At 39.1% G+C, this 23,319-nt stretch overlaps 1 protein-coding gene across 2 annotated transcripts in view; it reads right to left on the bottom strand.

Annotated features, from left to right (window-relative positions):
* Window positions 1-748: 748 nt before the first annotated feature.
* The window catches only part of Nadsyn (NAD synthetase), a 68,066-nt gene continuing 45,495 nt past the window's right edge, over window positions 749-23,319 (bottom strand). For both annotated transcript variants that reach the window (XM_083134165.1, XM_083134166.1), the window contains exons 13-15: window positions 21,847-22,023; window positions 8,144-8,309; window positions 749-4,156 (exon numbers count right to left, since the gene is read on the bottom strand). In XM_083134165.1, the coding sequence (XP_082990291.1) occupies window positions 4,041-4,156; window positions 8,144-8,309; window positions 21,847-22,023 (459 nt within the window). In that variant the 3' untranslated portion in view covers window positions 749-4,040. The remainder of the gene's footprint in view (window positions 4,157-8,143; window positions 8,310-21,846; window positions 22,024-23,319) is intronic.

Here is a 23,319-nt window from a genome sequence, read left to right as displayed (position 1 = left end):
GTTAGATTAAGTTGCAACCCAAACAAACAAATGAGTTATGGCCCACGTGAACTGATAAGACGTGAATGACTCAAGCAAGGCATGTCATATTTCTATCTTGAAGCCCCATATTTTGTCACGTGTTGGAAAGCCTTTCAAGGGTTAATATGGTGTCTATGAATTTATGTGTACATTGAAAACTGAAAGGTGATCTTCATTTCAGTATTAATGTCGACAGTAATGTAAACGAAAACAACGTGTATTTGCGACAGCACTAATGTTGATCACAACAGCAGCATTGGAAATAATTGTCAATTATTAAATTTAAGTAATTTCAATTCTATTATAACAAACAGCATGAAGTTCATATTTTTACTGAATGGAAATAAAATAACTCGAAAACTTAGTGCTGATTAGCCGGAATGCTGCGGTGAGTCAGCTCAAGATGGCCAGACAACGTCTCCTTACTTTGCGCACGGTTCAGGTTAAAAAGAAACTCCAAATGCATGGAAGTAATATTTCTGGGAACCTTTGAGTGGTTATAAAAAATAATTTCATTATTTTCTCCACAACTTTGTCGCTGGAAGTTTTTACTTGGAATTACAGAACAAAAAATGGCCAGCGACGACATTTTCTACTGCACGAATATAAAAAATCTCCACATACTTTATTTGAATATTTTTTAATGCAAATATGCTTTAAAGTATTGATAAATTCTGAGTACCACCGTCACCTATGACAATTAAAAAACAGTGTCAATTTTTTTCATAATGAAAGCTTCAATTTTACGGCATGTTTCAATGTTAGGAATGAAAACAATGTAAAAATTGTGTTTTCACAGAAAATTTGCGTTTTTAATTTATCTAAAATTATGTAAGCAAGTTACCAGTTTTTTGTGTTCACCATCGTATTCTCTACAAAATTTCCTGCAAAACTGCAGGTACCGATTTTACTTAAGCTAAATTTGTAAATCCAGAAATTTGACAACAGCGTGCTCGTATTTCCCATAAGAAAAGCATTGCCCATAAGAGCCCATTGTGTCTTCTGAACGTGAAAACGACTTTAGGTGGGGGATGTTTGTACAATTCAATGTAAAGACACTGAAGCAAGGGGAGGATGCTTATGCTAGCTGGTAGAATGCTTCATGCATATTCGAGCACTCCGTACAAGGCATAAGACAGTTTCTTCCATCAAATACAATATATGTTACTTTAAAAGCAGCCACACACACACACACACAAACCTTCAAAAGTAACATTTATTATATAATTTTGTATTATACAAACAACAGTTGTTATGCAAACTTTCAAGTTAAATCACAAAATGCACGAAAAGAGTACGTGGAAAAGAAGAAAGAGGCAAGAACAGTAGTAAAGGAGGAAAGAAGAAAGTTGATGGAAGAATGGGCCAAAGTGTTAGAAAAAGATGTAGATGGGAACAAGAAAGTATTGTATGGATTTGTGAGAGAAAGGAGAAGAGAAAGAGGAGACAGCTGTAAGTGAAAGGGGAAACGTTGTAGAAGAGGATGAAGAAATAAGGAGAATGTGGAGAAATTTTGAGAAATTGCCGAATGTGTAAAAAGGAAATAAACATGAAGAAGTGAAGGAAAAAGAAAAGTGGGAGGAAAAAGTGAATCTCACATGGAAAGAAGTGGAGGAAGCTCTGAAGAGAATGAAGAGAGGTAGAGCACCTGGAGAAGATGAAGTGCCAGTTAAAATTATACTAGCAGCAGGAGCGATTGATGTGCAGTAGCTGTACAGTGTGTTTGAAAACAGTGTGGCAAGAGAGAGAAGTGCCAAGAGAATGGACAAAGGGATTAATAGTGCCCATATTCAAGAAGGGTGACAGAAAGGTATGTAAAAACTACAGAGGAATAACACTTATGTGCCACTCAGCAAAGGTGTATGAGAAAATATTAGAGAAAAGAATAAGGGAAGTAACAGAGCTGAACATGAGAGAAGAACAGTATGGATTTAGAAGAGGCAGATCAACAGTAGACCTCACATTCACCATTAGGCAAGTGCAGGAAAGGCACTACGAGTATGGAAATTATTTGATTATGGCATTCCTAGATATATAAAATGCATACGATAGCATGGACAGAACAACGATTTTGAAAGCTCTAAGAGAGAAAGGAGTCGAGGAAGAGATAGTGTGTCGAGTGCAGAGCACATACAAGGCCAACCAGAGCTGTGTGAAGACACCAGTAAGAAGAACGGAGTGGTTCAGTATAAGTAATGGACTAAATCAGGGAAGTGCTCTTTCCCCACTGCTCTTCATAATTACAATGGATGCAATTAATGAAGAGGTGGGAATAAGATAGGAGAGGAAGAGATGAAGGTCCTGTTGTTTGCTGATGACTTAGTAATATGGGAGAACAGGGAAGAAGAAGTACAGAGACAGCTTGTTAGTTGGAATGAGGAAATCAGAAGAGCAGGAATGAAATTCAGTGCAGAAAAGAGCGAGGTGCTAATAACAACAAGAGAGCCAGAAATGAACCAGAATAAAGATGGGCACAGAAGAGTTGAGGGTAGTGGAGAGCTTCAAATATCTAGGAAGCATAATTGCCGTAAGTGAAAGAATAGATGAGGAGGTAAACAGAAGAGGACAAATGGGTGGTGGACTATATCAAAGCGTTCAAAGATTAATATGGAACAGGGATGATGAAATGCAAGAAGGTAATATATAACACATACTATGTGCTGATAATTATGTATGGAGCAGAGACTTGGACAATGACAGAGAGAGACAAAAGAAAGATGCAGGCAGTGTAGATGAAATTTTTAAGGAGTACATTGGGGAAGACTAGAAGGGATAGAATAAGGAATGAGGAGACCTGACAGACAGTGGGTGTGATGTAGCTTCGAGACAGAATAGATCAGGCACCGATAAGATGGTTCAGACACAGAAAGACTACCAGTAAGAGCCTACCATGCACAAGGAGTGGGAATAAGGCCAAGGGGGAGACCAAGATGTCGGTGGAAAGAGCAGATAAGAGAGTGTTAGGAGAAGAGGACAAGATTGGAATACCATGGAAAGAGAGGAGTGGTGGAAGACCAGCAAAAAATGGAGAGGCTTGACTTCTATGCCGAACCAGCCACAGATAAGAAATGGCAAAGGATGATGATAATCAGAGAACTTTCGATATTGCTTGTATATTGCTTGAGTAAAGATGAGTGCATATGAGTAAAAACTTCAAATACACATGGGCTATTTGTAATAACTAATCTTCAGTCATACACAACAAATCAATACCATCATGTGAAAAATCATTCTTAACATTACTATGGCTATAGTTGGTACTGCAAATTAAGTCTTCAAAATTACAAAATATAACTGGCAGCCTCGGAGATCACATATTCTTCAGACCAAAAAAGCTAACACCACATGTTATGGTTAAAAATTTACTATGAAAATTAACAAGGAATATGTGCTATTAATATTGCTTAAAACACCAGTTAAAATAGAATATATACATATAATGTATTCACTATTTATATACATATAGATTTTTTAAAAAAATATGCAAATTAAACAATTAGCTAAAAATGAACATGCACATTAGATATGTGTTGGATTCTGACTATAAAATAGACTTTTACTTTTATGCTTGCAAACATGGCACACTACATTTTGTACATTTTTTTTATCATCCTATTTATACTTTTAATGGGTTTATATTATCAGTTCCAAGGAATGGGTATGAAGCTATATACTGAAAGTAAAATGCACACACATTATCATTTTACAGTTATACCTAGACATGGACAAATTTGAACCATTGACAAATAGTAATCTATCACAAGTAAGCGCATTAAGTAGTCTGTTAAATATATACATATTCTGTACATACATTTTCATGAAGCATAGACACAGGATTTAAAACTACTTATCCACATTTCATACTACAGCTCACAAAAATATAATTTCAGTGAAATATGGTAATAAGAGGCTCATGGTACACACTCAAAACAGCCACAGACTTAAGTTTTATGTCAGTCATATTGACTAGTTTTTCGACTGGTAACTTTTAAGTAATACCATAGATGCAGGTACTAAAATTAACCGGATGAATTGTCAGTTCTTTTAGCATCTGCAGTCTGGATATTTACAGGGTCTCTCATTAAGGATTCCCCGCAAATGATGCCTGCTACTAACACACCATGATTGGATTTGCCTGTAAAATAAGATTGTGGGAATTGGAAGTCAATCGAGAAAAAGTGTTACCCAGCTGACTGATTCTAATTTACAAAGGAATCTATCATATATTTCTCAACAGTAATCTATCATATATTTCTCAACAGTATGTTCTCTGTAAGCCCAGGTAATTCTGTTCAAATCATGCATGTATTTAGTTTTAAGAGCAGTACCTAAGGTTCAGCTGCACCTTCGGCCAACACAAGGGAAGCTGTTCTTGAATTTTCCTCTCGTTTTGAAAAACGGCTATGACACTCAAAAATCTGAAAAATTATATCAGCTAAGAATTCCTTCTGGAGCATTCACATGGATTTTCACGCGGGTTTCTTTCACTCTTGTCTAGATATTATCAATAGCTTAATGGACTTACATAGTAACGAAACTAGGGCTGAGCCAATACTGATTCCGATACCCTGACCGATTCCAACTGATACCGATGCCGATACCGATACTTGTATAATTCCAGTGTAAAATAACAAAGGCTAATTACCGAGTCAAAAAAAATCATCACATCGCATTCTATTAATGATATTAAAAAACTCCCAGATAATTCTCATGTAGCACTATAGAACTTTAAAATGCCTTGTGACATTATATGTGAACTTCTTTCTACCCACAGAGGATGCAAGAAAAGAAGCTTTTGAAATGTTGGAAGCCTTTTTAAAGTGTTCAGTTACACCGAAATATCAGTGGATTATTATTGTAAGTGTCCCTGCTTCATTTCATGATCCCCAATTTCACTATACATGTCTTTAAGGAGAGTGTGTGTGTAGTGTGTAAAAGAAATTTATATAGTACGCCTAGCATACAGCTTGCATAAGGAATGCAAAATAAATACAAATGTAATCAACTTTCTTATCGTTTTCATTAACCTGGAGAGGGAGGAAAACTACGTAAAATTATATACAAATACAGATATATATTTAATGCTCATTTGGCAGTTCTGAATGTGCCCTGCTGTCCATTATTCTCTTATCATTTACAATAAAAACAAGTCACTGCAGTGTTGGCAATGGCCAGCAGTCACGCAGCAGCACAAGAAGAAAATCCACAACCCTCACTCCCACAGCGACACATATCCCCTTCCCAAGATATCTGGAATGAACCTAGCTGGTTTCTGGTAATAATGCTGGTTTTGAAAACGTCCACATTCTTAACCCACTAGTTTGAGAGCAAGAATGGCAATGAATAGTATCTTTTATTTCCACATAGCGTTGACCACCAGGCAGTTACATTCCTTCAATGTCATGCTTGGATGGAGCGCTTTCACTTTAGCTCTGCCATCTTGTCTGCTTCCCAGGAGGGTGCATCATTTCTCGGCAATGTACATGGAATTCCTGTGCGGGACCTCAACCTGTCAGGAAGGGTGAACGAACCTTTGAAAAGGACAAATCTTGAGAAATGAGTTGTTTCTCTTGGCCGCTCTAGCCATCTTCAGTATCGGTATTGGCTCAGCCCTAAACGAAACTATTGTGAATAGCCTAAATATTTTTTATTTATTACGTGAATGCTCTAGAAGGAATTCTAAGCATATGTAATATTTCAGATTTTGGAATATTGTAGCAGTTTTCAAAAGGAGTGGAACATTCAAAAACCGCTGCCTTGGCATCAGCCAAAGGTTCAGCCAAGCCTTAATATCAAATTTTGGGCTGAAAAAGCCCTGGTGTTGAGGTTAATTCGTGGGTTTTAATAAAAAATAAGTAATAATTATGATAAGTCTAATAAACTGTATCACTGAATCTTAACACCTGACAATACATGCAGGAACAGTCATGCTTGACTTATCTTGAAAGAGGCAAAATAAAAAGATGGAGCACAAATGCAATTAAAGCTTAACACCTAGCTTTCAACCCCATCAGAAGAATATGCAGTTAGTTGGTGATTAAATTCCAAGCAATACAACTGGTATCAGCTAAGCTCTAATTCTGAAATCAATTTTCTGATGGATTTTCCAGGTTGGTATGTAAAAAGTAAAAAAAAAGTGCTCCCCTGTGCTTAGCCCCACACTTTCTTGATCCGGTCATGAGTGGGGGTGATGTGCAATTTTATAATTACTTTATTCCAAAACATGCCTAAGGTGGGGTCAAAACCTCCATTTTAAAGTTTTAATTCTGTGTGTGCTCTATGTGGCCTTCCCGATGGCGCAGTGGTAGCATCGTCGCCTTGTAATCAAGGGGTCCCGGGTTCGATACCCGGTGGAGGCACATAGTGGTACAGATCCCACTATACACTGTAGGTCCAGTCCCAATTAGCCTTTCTGTGCACAAAGTGGACTTAAAACAACACTTCAATCAATCAATCAATCAATGTATGTGCTGTATCTTCAATTTTTCCAGTTTCAAGGTAAGTTGAAAAATTGTATCATGTGTGTACTGTATTTAACCTTCAGTGGACAAGACACACCCCTGCCTGTAAAGCATATTCGCACATGAACTTTTCAAGCACGTGCTTTTCAAACGTTGTGCAAAGTATAAAAAAATCATAGCTTGAGAACTAATTGCTGTAGAGAGATGAAATCGTTTTCGTTATTTTTTCAGGATGACAGGCCTTTTAGCTCAGGTGAAATGTGTGCATTGTACCTCAAAATAAAGAAAGTTCAAGGAAGAGCAAAACAATCAACTTTTTTTAAAAAATTATATTTGGCATCTGTGGCTACCAAAATAGACCAAAATGAATGAAAAAAAAGGTATGTAGCAGTGGTGTAGTGTTGTATTTTCCTACAACCAATTCTTCTTGGAGAAAAAATAACAACAACGTATGCTTCTAGCATCTGCCCTATGGATGCTGGATGGACCAAATTTGCAGGGTAGCATGACAAAAGACCACTTTTTGAGGATATGTAATGGCCATCCCTCAATTTTGAGGAGGAAAACAAAGGGAAAAAAATTGAAATTACTTAACATTTTCGAAAGTTATACATTTCTGCCTGGATTCCTATGTGTCGCACATTGTTAAAGTATTATTGTGTTCTCATTATTGCCAGTAAAAGTGAAATCTATCAGAAAAAAGCGGTGGTAGAGCGAGGTATAGCCCACTTTCTTCTTTGTTTGTTTGAATTGGTGTTTTAAGTCCACCTTATTCACATGTAGATTATTCACGATTGGACCTACAGTTTAAATTGGGATCTGAACCACTGTGCAAAGTGTCTCCACCAGGTATCTAAGAAATGGCATGTTAATTGGTGCCACATGGTACTGGTACATATAGGTTATCAGTAGAGGCACATATTTTTGGTAAATAACAAAGCAAAATTTCGGTACAAAAACAGTTGCAATTTTTGGTTCAAAAGCGGTAAATAAAATAAAATTTTGGTGCTATAGCGGTGAAAAATTGGAGCAAAAGTGGTACATAAAATGACATTTTGATTTTAAAGTTGTGAATATAATCCTAAATTTGATTTAAAAACTGCACTTATTACACAAAATAAACATATCCTTTCTAATAGCACATTTATGCAGTTACCAGAGCATTAAGTTTATTACTGTACAAAGGGGTACATTTTTGCTTCTCAAATATTTACAGCAGAATTAATCAATTTTCCTTGAACTGCATAACTCACAGGATAATTCAAACTTGAGAAAGTGTTGCGTTCGTAAATAAACTCTAAATTTCATGTTTAACAGTCTATTTCGCTCTTTGCAGTTAATTTCAGATCATTTCGTAACAAATCAGCGTAGGAAAATGCACCTTGCACTTTTCAGAAACATGAAAAATTAACATTACAATGTGTTATTTTAAATTTCGTGTTTTTGTCAAAAACAAAGTATGCATGCCTCTAGTTATCAGATATCCTGAGGAGGTTAAATAACATACTCAGCAAATAACAAACAGGAGGGGGGAGGGGAAAGAGGAAAAATCAAGATATAGCCTGTGAATGAACTAGCAACTTGTTGATACAACTATCACGCAATCTTATCTACAGGTAAAGTTAAAGTCTTTTTTTTTACAATCCTACATAGTTACTTACTGCTTTTCTGCACTTTGTTCAAAGAGGAAGGTTGTGGTCGACTGAAGAAGCTCCCTGCGGTATTCACCGTTGAATCCTCACCACAAAATCTGGTTCCAGAGTTGCCAGGTAGTGAATGTGCATTTCTTTCCCATGGACCTTTGGTGTGGTGTTTCAGAAAATGCACCTTAGCAAGAGAAATGAAAAATTACAGATGCTAACGTATGCAAAAAAAAACGAAAAAACAATTCACACACGATGGCTACACTAGGAACAGGGTGTCAAAAAAAAGTCAAGCTTTCCCAGAATAATTACAGAAATTTCAACTTGGTTTCTAATAGGGTTGAGACGATAACAATTTAAGCTGATACACATATTGATACCAACACCATTGCTTGAAAATGTTAACAATAAATGGTGATTATTCCATTGCATCAATTTATCAGTTTTGTTTTACAGTATTCAAGAATTACATCAGAATTATTATGAAATTCTCTTGACTTTTTCAGATTATCACTGGGACAGGGTGGCCACTCTAGGGTCATGATAAAATGCAAGAATAATTCCCAGTTTTCAAGGTGACCTTTCCAAATATTCAAGGGTACAAGCAGATGTTTTCTCTATTTCAACCTCACGTATTACTGCCATATTTAAGGTTTGGAGTTTACATTTGTCATTTCGCATACTCAGACTGGAAATACATCTACTAACAGAAGTCACAAATGTTACGAGATATAGTAATTTACGAAAAATTGTTAATTGTATAACAATTTCAAATTTACCTAATCAACTTCAAGATATCTTGCAATAATCTTCCGTATGTCAGATAGATTGTTCTCTTCAAAGGACACCAACAAAGCGAACGGATAGAGAGGATTGTTTTATTTTCCACGCAGGTTTCTTTTTCTTCTCCTTCGTCGATAAAAATAAATGCTAAACTGTGAAAAACTTGCCTCAGAGTAGTAATAAATATGTAAAAATTCAATGGGATTTGGATTAATAAAAGAAGAAATTTTTCAAGTCTACGGATAAAAATTCAAGCAGAATTCACGCCTAATTCGCAGAGGCAAAAATTCACGTATAATTTGTAACGGTCGGATTGACCATTACTGGTTTTGGTATATTATAATAATTAATTGCTGGCCAGCTACAAGGTGTAGGGTTAAGTAATATGTTTCCATGAGTGTACTTTTATGTTATTATTGCATGTAAGTGTATGTGCTTATTGGATTGTGCTTTGCTGGATGTTAGATTCCCATGTTTTTTACCTCCTCGGTTGGGGGAGCTAGCTGTCTTACAAAAGACCGTTGGCAGTTGAATAATTGATGGCCAAGGGAAGGAGTGAAGGCGTTTAAGCTGAGGATAGGCCCGCGGAGATAGTTATGCTAACTCTGTGGTAAAGGAAGTGCCGATGGTTATGCCATAGGTGCGCAATTATATTGATTTAGAGATTTGGTAATTTGGTCTATGCAAGACACTCATGGAAACGCTCTGTAATATATATATATATAACTACGTATAATAAACCAATATATCCTACGAGAATGTTATGATTTCAAGTACAACGGTACTGTCCATTTAACCAGTTGTATATTCACTTGCTGTATATGTGTAAACGAACCAGGGACATAAAAATATAAATTGTTATGTGAACCCCCCCCCCCCCTTTTGTAATTCCGGCGCAAATATAATCTGCTCGCTTGGCACCCAGGGTGAGGTGAAAGGAGAGATTGAGGGATTAAGACAGGAAGTAATCCAGAGGGCTGGATAGAAACGAGGGATAGGGGGGCCGACGCTTTCACATATGGGGGCTCTATTGTCCAGGATATATCTTGTTGTATAAAATGTCGTCAGATCTATAGGTTTGAAAGATAGACGGACTGACGGACGGATATATTTTTTAATTTTTACAACGAAGATCGTACAGAAGTGAATGTTATTACGAAGTGGAAAAAGTAAAGTAGAAAAAATGGCAGTACTAACTGATAGAGATTTGCTTGGACAGCTATTGGCTAATCAGGATATAAGCGATAAATCTCAGGAGGAAATTATTAGGGAATTAAATAATCTTACTTTATCGCGCACTGAACAGCAGTGTGCTAAGGAAGAGGAGAAAAAAGTTCAGAAAATTCTCGAAAAGTCAAATTTACCGATTCCAGTCTTCACAGGGAGCGATGACAAGATTTCGCCGCATGATTATTTGCAAGAGTTGAGGAATTATAAAGATGTCATGGACATTTCGGAGAAGTGTTTGTTTGACAAGATTCTTCCGTTTTCGCTAGGGAGGGCTGCAGGGGATTGGTTTAGATTTTCACGCCCGTTTCAAGATTTCAAGAGCTTTGAAAATGCTTTTTTAGAAGAATATTATTCTGTAGATTATAAGAATGAGATCGACTGTTTGATTCTGAATCGCTTCCAAATGAGCGAAGAATCTCTGGTTTTGTTTATTCGTCGAATGAGAAAACTCTTTTCTATGAGGCAAAAAGAGACAGACGAATGTGAAGTAATCGAACATATTCTATCTCATGCACACCCTAGTTTCCGAAGGCATTTGTATGGGATGCAATTTCATACTTTGAAGGAACTGGAATCTGAAGCAGCCATTATTCAGAGAAGGTTGTATTCAGAAAGGCTTTATTATTCACCACTCGCCGGTGAGACGGTATTATCTTTTTCTGAAGTTTGCAACACTGAAGAGGACACCTCGCGAAGAACAGGAGTAAAACATTTGGCTTTGTCCGCGAGGACAAGCGAGGGGGAACCGAGAGTGACCAGCTACCCTTATGCTCTCTCAATCCAGGTTTAGGAAAAAGGATCGAGGGCTGTGAAACAACCACATTTCTAAAAAGGGGCATTGGCGGTGATGCGACCGTAGGGCAAAAGAGACCCTCTTTTGATGCAACTTTTGGGCAAGTGGAGGCCAATAAAAATTCTGCAAAGTTAATTTGTTGGGGCTGCCGTTGTGAGGGCCATAAACTTCAGGAATGTCAACAGGCCAATAAAAGGAACCAACCCGCTGGAAAGGGAGGTCAGCAGCATCCCCAAATAAACCTTATGTCGCCCGCCGGGAGAAAATGCAGAAACAAAGGCCGTTTATTGAATGGAGAAGGCTGTTTTCAGCAAGACCTCAAACCTCTCATTCAATGTAAGATTAACAACAAACGCTTTGTATTATTTGCAGATACGGGAGCTTCAGCTTCTACGCTAAGTTTGGAGACAGCCAAGTTGTTAGAGAGGGATGGAAATAAATTCATGAAGACGAGAAAATGGAACATTTCATTAGCTGTGGGCAGCGTTACATCGAAGGGCGAGATGTATGCTACTGTTTGTATGAATGACATGAAATTTAAGCATAAATTTATCATCCTTGAGAATTGTTTCCATGACAATCATTGGAAGGGGTTTTTTGAAGCAGAGTGGGATAATTTTGCACATTGAGCAGAACGGATGGTCGTTCAAGGATAGCGACGTGATTTACACGTTCTCGAAGCGTGCATGTAAACGAGAATTCGCTGTTACAGTTATGCAGAGAAATAACGTGGTACAGGAAAGGAATAACTTGTCAGATCCCTCGAGCCTGGATGGATGCAACACACATGCACAGGAGAATAGCGGGAAGTCTACGAATGAGGATATGGGCCAATTAGTGGATTCCCAAGGACTCGAAGTTCAGAAGACTGCAAACGCTTGTGCATTATGCTCTCTGAAAATCTCGAAAGAGGTGAAGAGAAAACAGAGGAACGGAATAAAAAGGGAATGCAAATTTCCTCGAAAAAATTCCATTTCTACGAACGAGAAGAACCATTCATTATCATTGTTGCCTTTTGCTTTAGAGGACAATGAAAAGGATGAATTACTGGTTTCTGAGAGGCTACAAAAAACTTCATCGCTTGTTTCAGAGCAAATGAGAGACAGTTTGTTATCTCATATAAAGAAGCAACTGAAGGAAAAGCATTTCTCTTGGAGTAAGAAGTGTAAGGAGAAAGTTTCTAAGTTCGCTAATCAGTCGTTTTTGGATGAGGAGGGAGTTTTGTGCAGGAGGATAGTCTGCAAGCAAGATTCTAAGGGAACAGCCAAGATATGGGTCCCGTTGAGTTTGAAATCTCAAATATTTACGTCACATCACGATTCTGAATTTGCAGGTCACAATGGGAAGCAGAAAACTTTGTCAAAAATCAAGGAGAAATATTCGTGGCTTGGAATGACACGAGATACTGCTCGCTACGTCAGAAGTTGCGTTCCCTGTACTGTTTCCAGCAAAAGGAAGACAGAAGAAGTGAGACTGAAATACAAGAAAACGAGCCCAGCCTTACTTCAGGTGTTCCCGGATGAAGAGAACGAGATCAAACGTAGGCCATGTAAATTTCACATTGGAGACAAGGTGTAGCTGAAAGAGCACACTATATCTGGCAGATTGTGTGGCGTTAATGGTGAACATGAAGCGGAACACTCAGGTCCATGTTTAATGTCTGGAAGGATTAAAGAAGATACTTTCAGGGCAAAGAATAGGAAGGATTATCTGATTGTGGAAGGTGAACCAGGCCAGTTGTCCAGCCATAAACCATAAGCTTTTGCTGCGAGGTGGAGGGACAGCAAAAGGTTGAGGGGAGCCACGCGACAAGCTCCTAATGAGGGTTAGGAAGACTGCCATCGGGCCGCCTAGCCAGCAATCCCAGCTGTCATAATAGCAGACCGCGGATCTTCTTTTATTTGTTATTTTTTATTTAGTTTTCATATGTATATAACTTACCCCCATTTTCTTCATTTTCACAACACTGTTTATTTATTTGCGTGTCTCCAAGTTGTAAACAGAAAGACACATTGTGGATTTAGATTCGAGAGTCGAACCAGGACTCGGTGGAGAGTCGAACCAAGGACTCACTCAGGAGTCGAACCAAGGACTCGCTCAGGAGTCGAACCAAGGACTCGGTCAGGAGTCGAAGCCAAGGACTCGGTCAGGAGTCGAAGCCAAGGACTCGGTCAGGAGTCGAAGCCAAGGACTCGGTCAGGAGTCGAAGCCAGGGACTCAGTTGGGAGTCAAACCAGGAACTCAGTTGGGAGTCAAACCAGGGACTCAGTTGGGAGTCGAACCAGGGACTCAGTTGGGAGTCGAACCAGGGACTCGTTGGGGAGTCAAACCAGGAACCAGAGAAAACCAACTTCAAGGAAGATGCTGTCAGGAAGACTTCATTCTAGAGAGGATACTTCAGTGGCGGACTTCACAAGGAAGAGGTAGCTTGGTGAATCTGTGAACATTGTGGACAATGTGATAAAGTGAATGAACTAGTGACCATTTCATTTTTCAGATACTCTGAGAACAGTTGAATACTTTAGTGGGTATTGTGTAATTGTGTTGGATGATTTTGTAAATATGGTAATCTTGTTTTGAGTGTATTGTTTTTTCTTGTTCCTCGTGAAGGGGGGAACTATGTAACGGTCGGATTGACCTTTACTGGTTTTGGTATATTGTAATAATTAATTGCTGGCCAGCTACAAGGTGTACGGTTAAGTAATATGTTTCCATGAGTGTACTTTTATGTTATTATTGCATGTAAGTGTATATGCTTATTGGATTGTGCTTTGCTGGATGTTAGATTCCCCTGTTTTTTACCTCCTCGGTTGGGGGAGCTAGCTGTCTTACAAAAGACCGTTGGCAGTGGAATTTTCCAATGCTATGGGGTCCACGTCCACGGACGTTTACCCCGACTATAAAAAGAGCCAGTGGGCTTTAGCAAAAAAAACAGTGTTTCCCCATTGATCGATGAAAGAGGAACGTCTCCTCAAGTTTAGTCCACGTATGGTGGCTAGACTGGATATAATACTGTAGCATCTGGTTATGCCAGCCCCTGTTGCTGTCCTAAGTCCCCTTTTAGAAAAAGCTTTGATTATGTGGATATTTCCGTATTGAATAATTGATGCCCAAGGGAAGGAGTGAAGGCGTTTAAGCTGAGGATAGGCCCGCGGAGATAGTTATGCTAACTCTGTGGTAAAGGAAGTGCCGATGGTTATGCCATAGGTGCGCAATTATATTGATTTAGAGATTTGGTAATTTGGTCTATGCAAGACACTCATGGAAACACTCTGTAATATATATATATATATAACTACGTATAATAAACCAATATATCCTACGAGAATGTTATGATTTCAAGAACAACGGTACTGTCCATTTAACCAGTTGTATATTCACTTGCTGTATATGTGTAAACGAACCAGGGACATAAAAATATAAATTGTTATGTGAACCCCCCCCCCTTTTGTAATTCCGGCGCAAATATAATCTGCTCGCTTGGCACCCAGGGTGAGGTGAAAGGAGAGATTGAGGGATTAAGACAGGAAGTAATCCAGAGGGCTGGATAGAAACGAGGGATAGGGGGGCCGACGCTTTCACATATGGGGGCTCTATTGTCCAGGATATATCTTGTTGTATAAAATGTCGTCAGATCTATAGGTTTGAAAGATAGACGGACTGACGGACGGATATATTTTTTAATTTTTACAACGAAGATCGTACAGAAGTGAATGTTATTACGAAGTGGAAAAAGTAAAGTAGAAAAAATGGCAGTACTAACTGATAGAGATTTGCTTGGACAGCTATTGGCTAATCAGGATATAAGCGATAAATCTCAGGAGGAAATTATTAGGGAATTAAATAATCTTACTTTATCGCGCACTGAACAGCAGTGTGCTAAGGAAGAGGAGAAAAAAGTTCAGAAAATTCTCGAAAAGTCAAATTTACCGATTCCAGTCTTCACAGGGAGCGATGACAAGATTTCGCCGCATGATTATTTGCAAGAGTTGAGGAATTATAAAGATGTCATGGACATTTCGGAGAAGTGTTTGTTTGACAAGATTCTTCCGTTTTCGCTAAGGAGGGCTGCAGGGGATTGGTTTAGATTTTCACGCCCGTTTCAAGATTTCAAGAGCTTTGAAAATGCTTTTTTAGAAGAATATTATTCTGTAGATTATAAGAATGAGATCGACTGTTTGATTCTGAATTGCTTCCAAATGAGCGAAGAATCTCTGGTTTTGTTTATTCGTCGAATGAGAAAACTCTTTTCTATGAGGCAAAAAGAGACAGACGAATGTGAAGTAATCGAACATATTCTATCTCATGCACACCCTAGTTTCCGAAGGCATTTGTATGGGATGCAATTTCATACTTTGAAGGAACTGGAATCTGAAGCAGCCATTATTCAGAGAAGGTTGTATTCAGAAAGGCTTTATTATTCACCACTCGCCGGTGAGACGGTATTATCTTTTTCTGAAGTTTGCAACACTGAAGAGGACACCTCGCGAAGAACAGGAGTAAAACATTTGGCTTTGTCCGCGAGGACAAGCGAGGGGGAACCGAGAGTGACCAGCTACCCTTATGCTCTCTCAATCCAGGTTTAGGAAAAAGGATCGAGGGCTGTGAAACAACCACATTTCTAAAAAGGGGCATTGGCGGTGATGCGACCGTAGGGCAAAAGAGACCCTCTTTTGATGCAACTTTTGGGCAAGTGGAGGCCAATAAAAATTCTGCAAAGTTAATTTGTTGGGGCTGCCGTTGTGAGGGCCATAAACTTCAGGAATGTCAACAGGCCAATAAAAGGAACCAACCCGCTGGAAAGGGAGGTCAGCAGCATCCCCAAATAAACCTTATGTCGCCCGCCGGGAGAAAATGCAGAAACAAAGGCCGTTTATTGAATGGAGAAGGCTGTTTTCAGCAAGACCTCAAACCTCTCATTCAATGTAAGATTAACAACAAACGCTTTGTATTATTTGCAGATACGGGAGCTTCAGCTTCTACGCTAAGTTTGGAGACAGCCAAGTTGTTAGAGAGGGATGGAAATAAATTCATGAAGACGAGAAAATGGAACATTTCATTAGCTGTGGGCAGCGTTACATCGAAGGGCGAGATGTATGCTACTGTTTGTATGAATGACATGAAATTTAAGCATAAATTTATCATCCTTGAGAATTGTTTCCATGACAATCATTGGAAGGGGTTTTTTGAAGCAGAGTGGGATAATTTTGCACATTGAGCAGAACGGATGGTCGTTCAAGGATAGCGACGTGATTTACACGTTCTCGAAGCGTGCATGTAAACGAGAATTCGCTGTTACAGTTATGCAGAGAAATAACGTGGTACAGGAAAGGAATAACTTGTCAGATCCCTCGAGCCTGGATGGATGCAACACACATGCACAGGAGAATAGCGGGAAGTCTACGAATGAGGATACGGGCCAATTAGTGGATTCCCAAGGACTCGAAGTTCAGAAGACTGCAAACGCTTGTGCATTATGCTCTCTGAAAATCTCGAAAGAGGTGAAGAGAAAACAGAGGAACGGAATAAAAAGGGAATGCAAATTTCCTCGAAAAAATTCCATTTCTACGAACGAGAAGAACCATTCATTATCATTGTTGCCTTTTGCTTTAGAGGACAATGAAAAGGATGAATTACTGGTTTCTGAGAGGCTACAAAAAACTTCATCGCTTGTTTCAGAGCAAATGAGAGACAGTTTGTTATCTCATATAAAGAAGCAACTGAAGGAAAAGCATTTCTCTTGGAGTAAGAAGTATAAGGAGAAAGTTTCTAAGTTCGCTAATCAGTCGTTTTTGGATGAGGAGGGAGTTTTGTGCAGGAGGATAGTCTGCAAGCAAGATTCTAAGGGAACAGCCAAGATATGGGTCCCGTTGAGTTTGAAATCTCAAATATTTACGTCACATCACGATTCTGAATTTGCAGGTCACAATGGGAAGCAGAAAACTTTGTCAAAAATCAAGGAGAAATATTCGTGGCTAGGAATGACACGAGATACTGCTCGCTACGTCAGAAGTTGCGTTCCCTGTACTGTTTCCAGCAAAAGGAAGACAGAAGAAGTGAGACTGAAATACAAGAAAACGAGCCCAGCCTTACTTCAGGTGTTCCCGGATGAAGAGAACGAGATCAAACGTAGGCCATGTAAATTTCACATTGGAGACAAGGTGTAGCTGAAAGAGCACACTATATCTGGCAGATTGTGTGGCGTTAATGGTGAACATGAAGCGGAACACTCAGGTCCATGTTTAATGTCTGGAAGGATTAAAGAAGATACTTTCAGGGCAAAGAATAGGAAGGATTATCTGATTGTGGAAGGTGAACCAGGCCAGTTGTCCAGCCATAAACCATAAGCTTTTGCTGCGAGGTGGAGGGACAGCAAAAGGTTGAGGGGAGCCACGCGACAAGCTCCTAATGAGGGTTAGGAAGACTGCCATCGGGCCGCCTAGCCAGCAATCCCAGCTGTCATAATAGCAGACCGCGGATCTTCTTTTATTTGTTATTTTTTATTTAGTTTTCATATGTATATAACTTACCCCCATTTTCTTCATTTTCACAACACTGTTTATTTATTTGCGTGTCTCCAAGTTGTAAACAGAAAGACACATTGTGGATTTAGATTCGAGAGTCGAACCAGGACTCGGTGGAGAGTCGAACCAAGGACTCACTCAGGAGTCGAACCAAGGACTCGCTCAGGAGTCGAACCAAGGACTCGGTCAGGAGTCGAAGCCAAGGACTCGGTCAGGAGTCGAAGCCAAGGACTCGGTCAGGAGTCGAAGCCAAGGACTCGGTCAGGAGTCGAAGCCAGGGACTCAGTTGGGAGTCAAACCAGGAACTCAGTTGGGAGTCAAACCAGGGACTCAGTTGGGAGTCGAACCAGGGACTCAGTTGGGAGTCGAACCAGGGACTCGTTGGGGAGTCAAACCAGGAACCAGAGAAAACCAACTTCAAGGAAGATGCTGTCAGGAAGACTTCATTCTAGAGAGGATACTTCAGTGGCGGACTTCACAAGGAAGAGGTAGCTTGGTGAATCTGTGAACATTGTGGACAATGTGATAAAGTGAATGAACTAGTGACCATTTCATTTTTCAGATACTCTGAGAACAGTTGAATACTTTAGTGGGTATTGTGTAATTGTGTTGGATGATTTTGTAAATATGGTAATCTTGTTTTGAGTGTATTGTTTTTTCTTGTTCCTCGTGAAGGGGGGAACTATGTAACGGTCGGATTGACCTTTACTGGTTTTGGTATATTGTAATAATTAATTGCTGGCCAGCTACAAGGTGTACGGTTAAGTAATATGTTTCCATGAGTGTACTTTTATGTTATTATTGCATGTAAGTGTATATGCTTATTGGATTGTGCTTTGCTGGATGTTAGATTCCCCTGTTTTTTACCTCCTCGGTTGGGGGAGCTAGCTGTCTTACAAAAGACCGTTGGCAGTGGAATTTTCCAATGCTATGGGGTCCACGTCCACGGACGTTTACCCCGACTATAAAAAGAGCCAGTGGGCTTTAGCAAAAAAAACAGTGTTTCCCCATTGATCGATGAAAGAGGAACGTCTCCTCAAGTTTAGTCCACGTATGGTGGCTAGACTGGATATAATACTGTAGCATCTGGTTATGCCAGCCCCTGTTGCTGTCCCAAGTCCCCTTTTAGAAAAAGCTTTGATTATGTGGATATTTCCGTATTGAATAATTGATGCCCAAGGGAAGGAGTGAAGGCGTTTAAGCTGAGGATAGGCCCGCGGAGATAGTTATGCTAACTCTGTGGTAAAGGAAGTGCCGATGGTTATGCCATAGGTGCGCAATTATATTGATTTAGAGATTTGGTAATTTGGTCTATGCAAGACACTCATGGAAACGCTCTGTAATATATATATATAACTACGTATAATAAACCAATATATCCTACGAGAATGTTATGATTTCAAGAACAACGGTACTGTCCATTTAACCAGTTGTATATTCACTTGCTGTATATGTGTAAACGAACCAGGGACATAAAAATATAAATTGTTATGTGAAACCCCCCTTTTCCTTTTGTAATTCCGGGGCAAATATAATCTGCTCGCTTGGCACCCAGGGTGAGGTGAAAGGAGAGATTGAGGGATTAAGACAGGAAGTAATCCAGAGGGCCAGATAGAAACGAGGGACTGGGGGGCCGACGCTTTCACAAATTCCCAGAATTCAAGGAATTCCCAGTGAGTAGCCACCCTGTGGGAATCTTGTTTGAGGTTAGGTTAAATTACAAATACTCTCATATTTGAATAGTGGCTAGAACCAATGTTGATTTTTCTGCTTGGTTATTGGACTGATTTTAGTTGTAATCTCTGGGCCTTTTTTCAAAGAGGAATATTAATAACATTAAATGACACTAAAGGCCATACAATAAGAAGCTGGTCATAGTGTATCTGTAAGAAGCCCACAGACTGGCTGCAGGTAGAAAAGTAAACAGCAGGGCACCTTTGGGTTTTCTTAACACAGACCAGGTGAGTGTATATCAGAGCACCAAACAATTATGATATGCTCCCATGTACGAGATGTGGCAGAAAAGTAATGAGACTGATTATCTTTTATCCCTGGATAATATTCTTTTTACAAATGAAGATTATCCCCTTCAAAATAGTTCCCTTGGGCAGCTACACAGCGACGGAGGAGTTGTTTCCATTGTTCGTAGCAGTGCTGCAAGGCTTCTACTGGAATACCCTTTAGGTCGTCAGTTACGCTCTTCTGGATATTATCCAAAGTATCAAAATGGCACCTTTTCAAGTGGTTTTTGAGCTGGGGGAATAAAAAGAAGTCACAGGGACTGAGATAAGGTGAATACAGAGCCTGAGGAATGCTTTTTCTGCCAAAATTCATTGATGGAGACTGCCGTGAGACATGGGGCATTGTTGTGTTGCAGCATCCAAGTGCTAAAATTTGATGGATGGTAAACCAGTTCAAATTTAACTCACAACTGATCATTCTCAACTTCAATCGACGATCTGACCTAACAAGAGACCACACTCCACATTGTCCTCAGTTTCTGAGGTTGAAGGTCTTCCCACATGAGGCTCGTCTTCCACTTGTTCTCAGCCTTCTAAAAGGGACCTGTGCCATCTGAACACTTGTGCCCTGGATAGGGAATGTTCTCCATAAGCACTTCGTAACTTTTTATGTCACAGTAGCAGATTTGTCAAGCTTTACACAAAATGTGATGGCAAAACGTTGCTCAAACTTTTTGCCAGTCGATTTTTGTAATGCACTTCACAAACAAAACTTCACTTCAGACGCTCTAAACACTCACGTAGCGACTGTAGCAAGTTCAAACTTGTACTGAGTCAATAGCAGGGGTTAACCTAACTGTTATGTGAAGAGGAAGGCAGCAGCATCTTCGATTCGTGCACAGTGTTGCCAGTCTCATTACTTTTCTGCCACACCTCGTGCAACATGTCTCGTAGGAATTTGACAACAGGCTGGATATGTGCGAACTCTGCAAACTCTGCCTTCTTTGATGTAAGTCATTTTCACTACTGTAGCTACATGGCTGCAAGGTGGGCCAATGAAAGTTTTCCATCTGTACCAATTTTTTGAACCTGAACTCCATTAAATGTAGTTTTTGTTTCAAAATGGGAACATAATTTATGTTAACCCTGTACGAGGATTGCTATTTATGTATCCGGAACTGAGGTAACATCTAATATATCCATTGTAAAGTTGGACATTTCTATGGTATATGTACCCAGAACGTTGTGCTTAAGGATGCTATTTTTGTTTGTTACAGGGACTTGAAAATTTCATCGGAGCCCAACAATGGGATTAACTCGAGAACATTTTCGAGCAATGACTTTCTACGACTTTCGACGTGGATTATCTCAACAACAGTGCATTGATCAACTCACTTCGACTTTTGGCGATGAAGCACCATCTAAAAGCAATGTATATCACTGGTTTAGTGAATTCAAACGTGGCCGTCATTCGCTCACAGACGAATCTAAAGAAGGCCGTCCAAATTGGTTGTTGTGCCAGAAAACGTTGATGCTGTGCGAGAACTGATAATGCAAGATCATCATGTGACATATCGTGAGATTGAGGCATCCCTAGGCATTAGTATGACTAGCATACATAAGATATTGCATGAACATTTAGCCGTGAAGAAGATTTGTTTGCATTGGATCCCGCATAATTTGACAATCGCTCAAAAAATAGCTTGTGTCGATTCGTGCACACAAATCATCACAAAATACAATCGTGGTGCTTCAAAAGCCGTGTATAACATCTACACAGGTGACGAATCTTGGATCTATGCATATGAGCCCGAAAGCAAACAGCAGTCGACGGTGTGGGTGTTCCAAGAAGAGCCAAACCCAACAAAAGTTGTTTGTGCAAGAATCACTTCGAAGCAAATGGTCGCCTGTTTTTTCGGGAAAAATGGACATGTGACTACATTGCCACTAGAGAATCGTAGAACCGTCAATTCTGAATGGTACACAACCATTTCTTTGCCAGAAGTCTTTTTGGAAATCAGAAAAAACAACCAGCAACGAAGGATCATTCTTCACCATGACAATATGAGTTCCCACACATCGGTCCAAACAACTCAGTATTTGACCGGTGAAAACATTGAATTGATGGGTCATCTGCCGTATAGCCCTGATTTAGCACCCAATGATTCCTTTTTGTTCCCGTACGTGAAGAAAAAGCTACGTCAATGATTTTCGATGCCAGAAGAAGCGATTGATGCATTCAAAATGCGTTTTCAAGATACCTCAATCGGAATGGACAAAATGCTTTGAGAGAATTGGTTCAAATGTATGCAAAAGTGCAACGATTATCATGGAGAATATTTTGAAAAACAATAAAACCATTTTCAATTATAAATACTTTTTTTTGTTTATTATTCCGGATACATAAATAGCAACACTATCTGAACGTACCTGATTGTCTATGGCTCTGAACTGCCACGTCCATTTTGGGTTGTAGAGGAAAGGCCTGTGATCAAAACGGTTGTCATCAGGGCTGTAGCTTTCTGCATGGTAAGATGGCGTCAGAACAGTCATTTTGTGACGGTTAATGGCATAGCAGCGGAAAAAGTGCTTAACCTTCTGAGCTACCTGCAAAGGATTGACAATTTGTACACAAAGCCTAGAGAAAACTGTATTGGCAAGTTACATAGTAGCACAAATTAAAACTATGCATTTTCCTTTTAGTGACTGAAGCTTTTTATTATTATGCAATACATACACAAGCATCTTTTACAAGAGCTATATAAAGATAAAAAGTTCAGTCACTAAAAGATCAAATTATAGTTTTAATCATGGGTGTGAGCACACCCTCTTAGTGGGGAGGAAAAAGGCCTTCATATCAGTTTAGTTAGGATTGAAAAACAACAATCCCTCTCTATTTCATCTCTGTAGGTTTCTGAGCCTAATTTACATGAAAACCTCTTTTCAAAATTATGAAAGAGCAAATTATTCTGCAGCCAGATATAGGTAACACAACCAATGAAGAAAACATGTCAGCATGTTAACACATTAGGGAACGAAGTGAAATAGTCCAATTACATAAGAAATAATGGTCTCATCCCCTCCATTTGTTGCTTGGAACTTTCATTGGCCTGATAAAGCCTCCTTTTTTTTTTCAAAACAAAAAAAATATATATGATCTTGTCAGCAAGATCCCTCAACACTAAATGTTTTAATGAAAATATTATGCTAGTGCCTATGATTCTAATTAGTGCTACTATGAATGTGTTTATACAATCAGAACACATACTGAACAATATATATTTTACATAAAATATATTTTTAAAAATCTCGTTATTTTCTGAAAATTTGCTGATAACTTCATTAACAAAAAGAACAACACTTAAAACACACTTAAGGTGCTTGGAAATTTAGGCTTGTCTGGTCATTTGGACTGTATTAAAAACTCCTTAATTTTGAATAAGAATTCTCATTTTTTGAAAAATTCGACATTTGTAATGAAAGACACGGGTTCTTTGTTTATTCAATGTTGATTTTCAGCTATTTTCAGCAAATCAGGATGAGTAGAATCAATGGGATGGGGGTGAATGGTGTTTAGATGAGATGGATGCATGAGTAGACACAGAAGACAAACTTTCATAGAGGATTCTATTGGCTTGATCCATGCATTTGAGTCTTGTTTACCTGCAGTGTATTACAAAGAACACTCACAATGAATATACATGCTCAAGCTGGGATTCGAACCTGGGATCCCTAGCGCTGCACTAACCACTCTGCCATTGAAGTTGGAAATATGATGGAAAGTGAGAAAATACACACTAAAAAGCATGAAAAATTCATGTCCTACTTTTAATTTGTTTTCATACGAGGCGTATTTTTTAACTAAGTACCGTTTTGATATGTACAAAAAACAAGTAAACTTTT

The sequence above is a fragment of the Lepisma saccharinum genome, chromosome 13 (genome assembly GCF_977018435.1).
Source record: "Lepisma saccharinum chromosome 13, izLepSacc3.1, whole genome shotgun sequence".
NCBI classification, from domain to species: Eukaryota; Metazoa; Arthropoda; class Insecta; order Zygentoma; family Lepismatidae; genus Lepisma; species Lepisma saccharinum.
The sequence above is the reverse complement of the archived record's forward strand: the minus strand, read 5'-3'. Positions and strand labels throughout refer to the sequence as shown.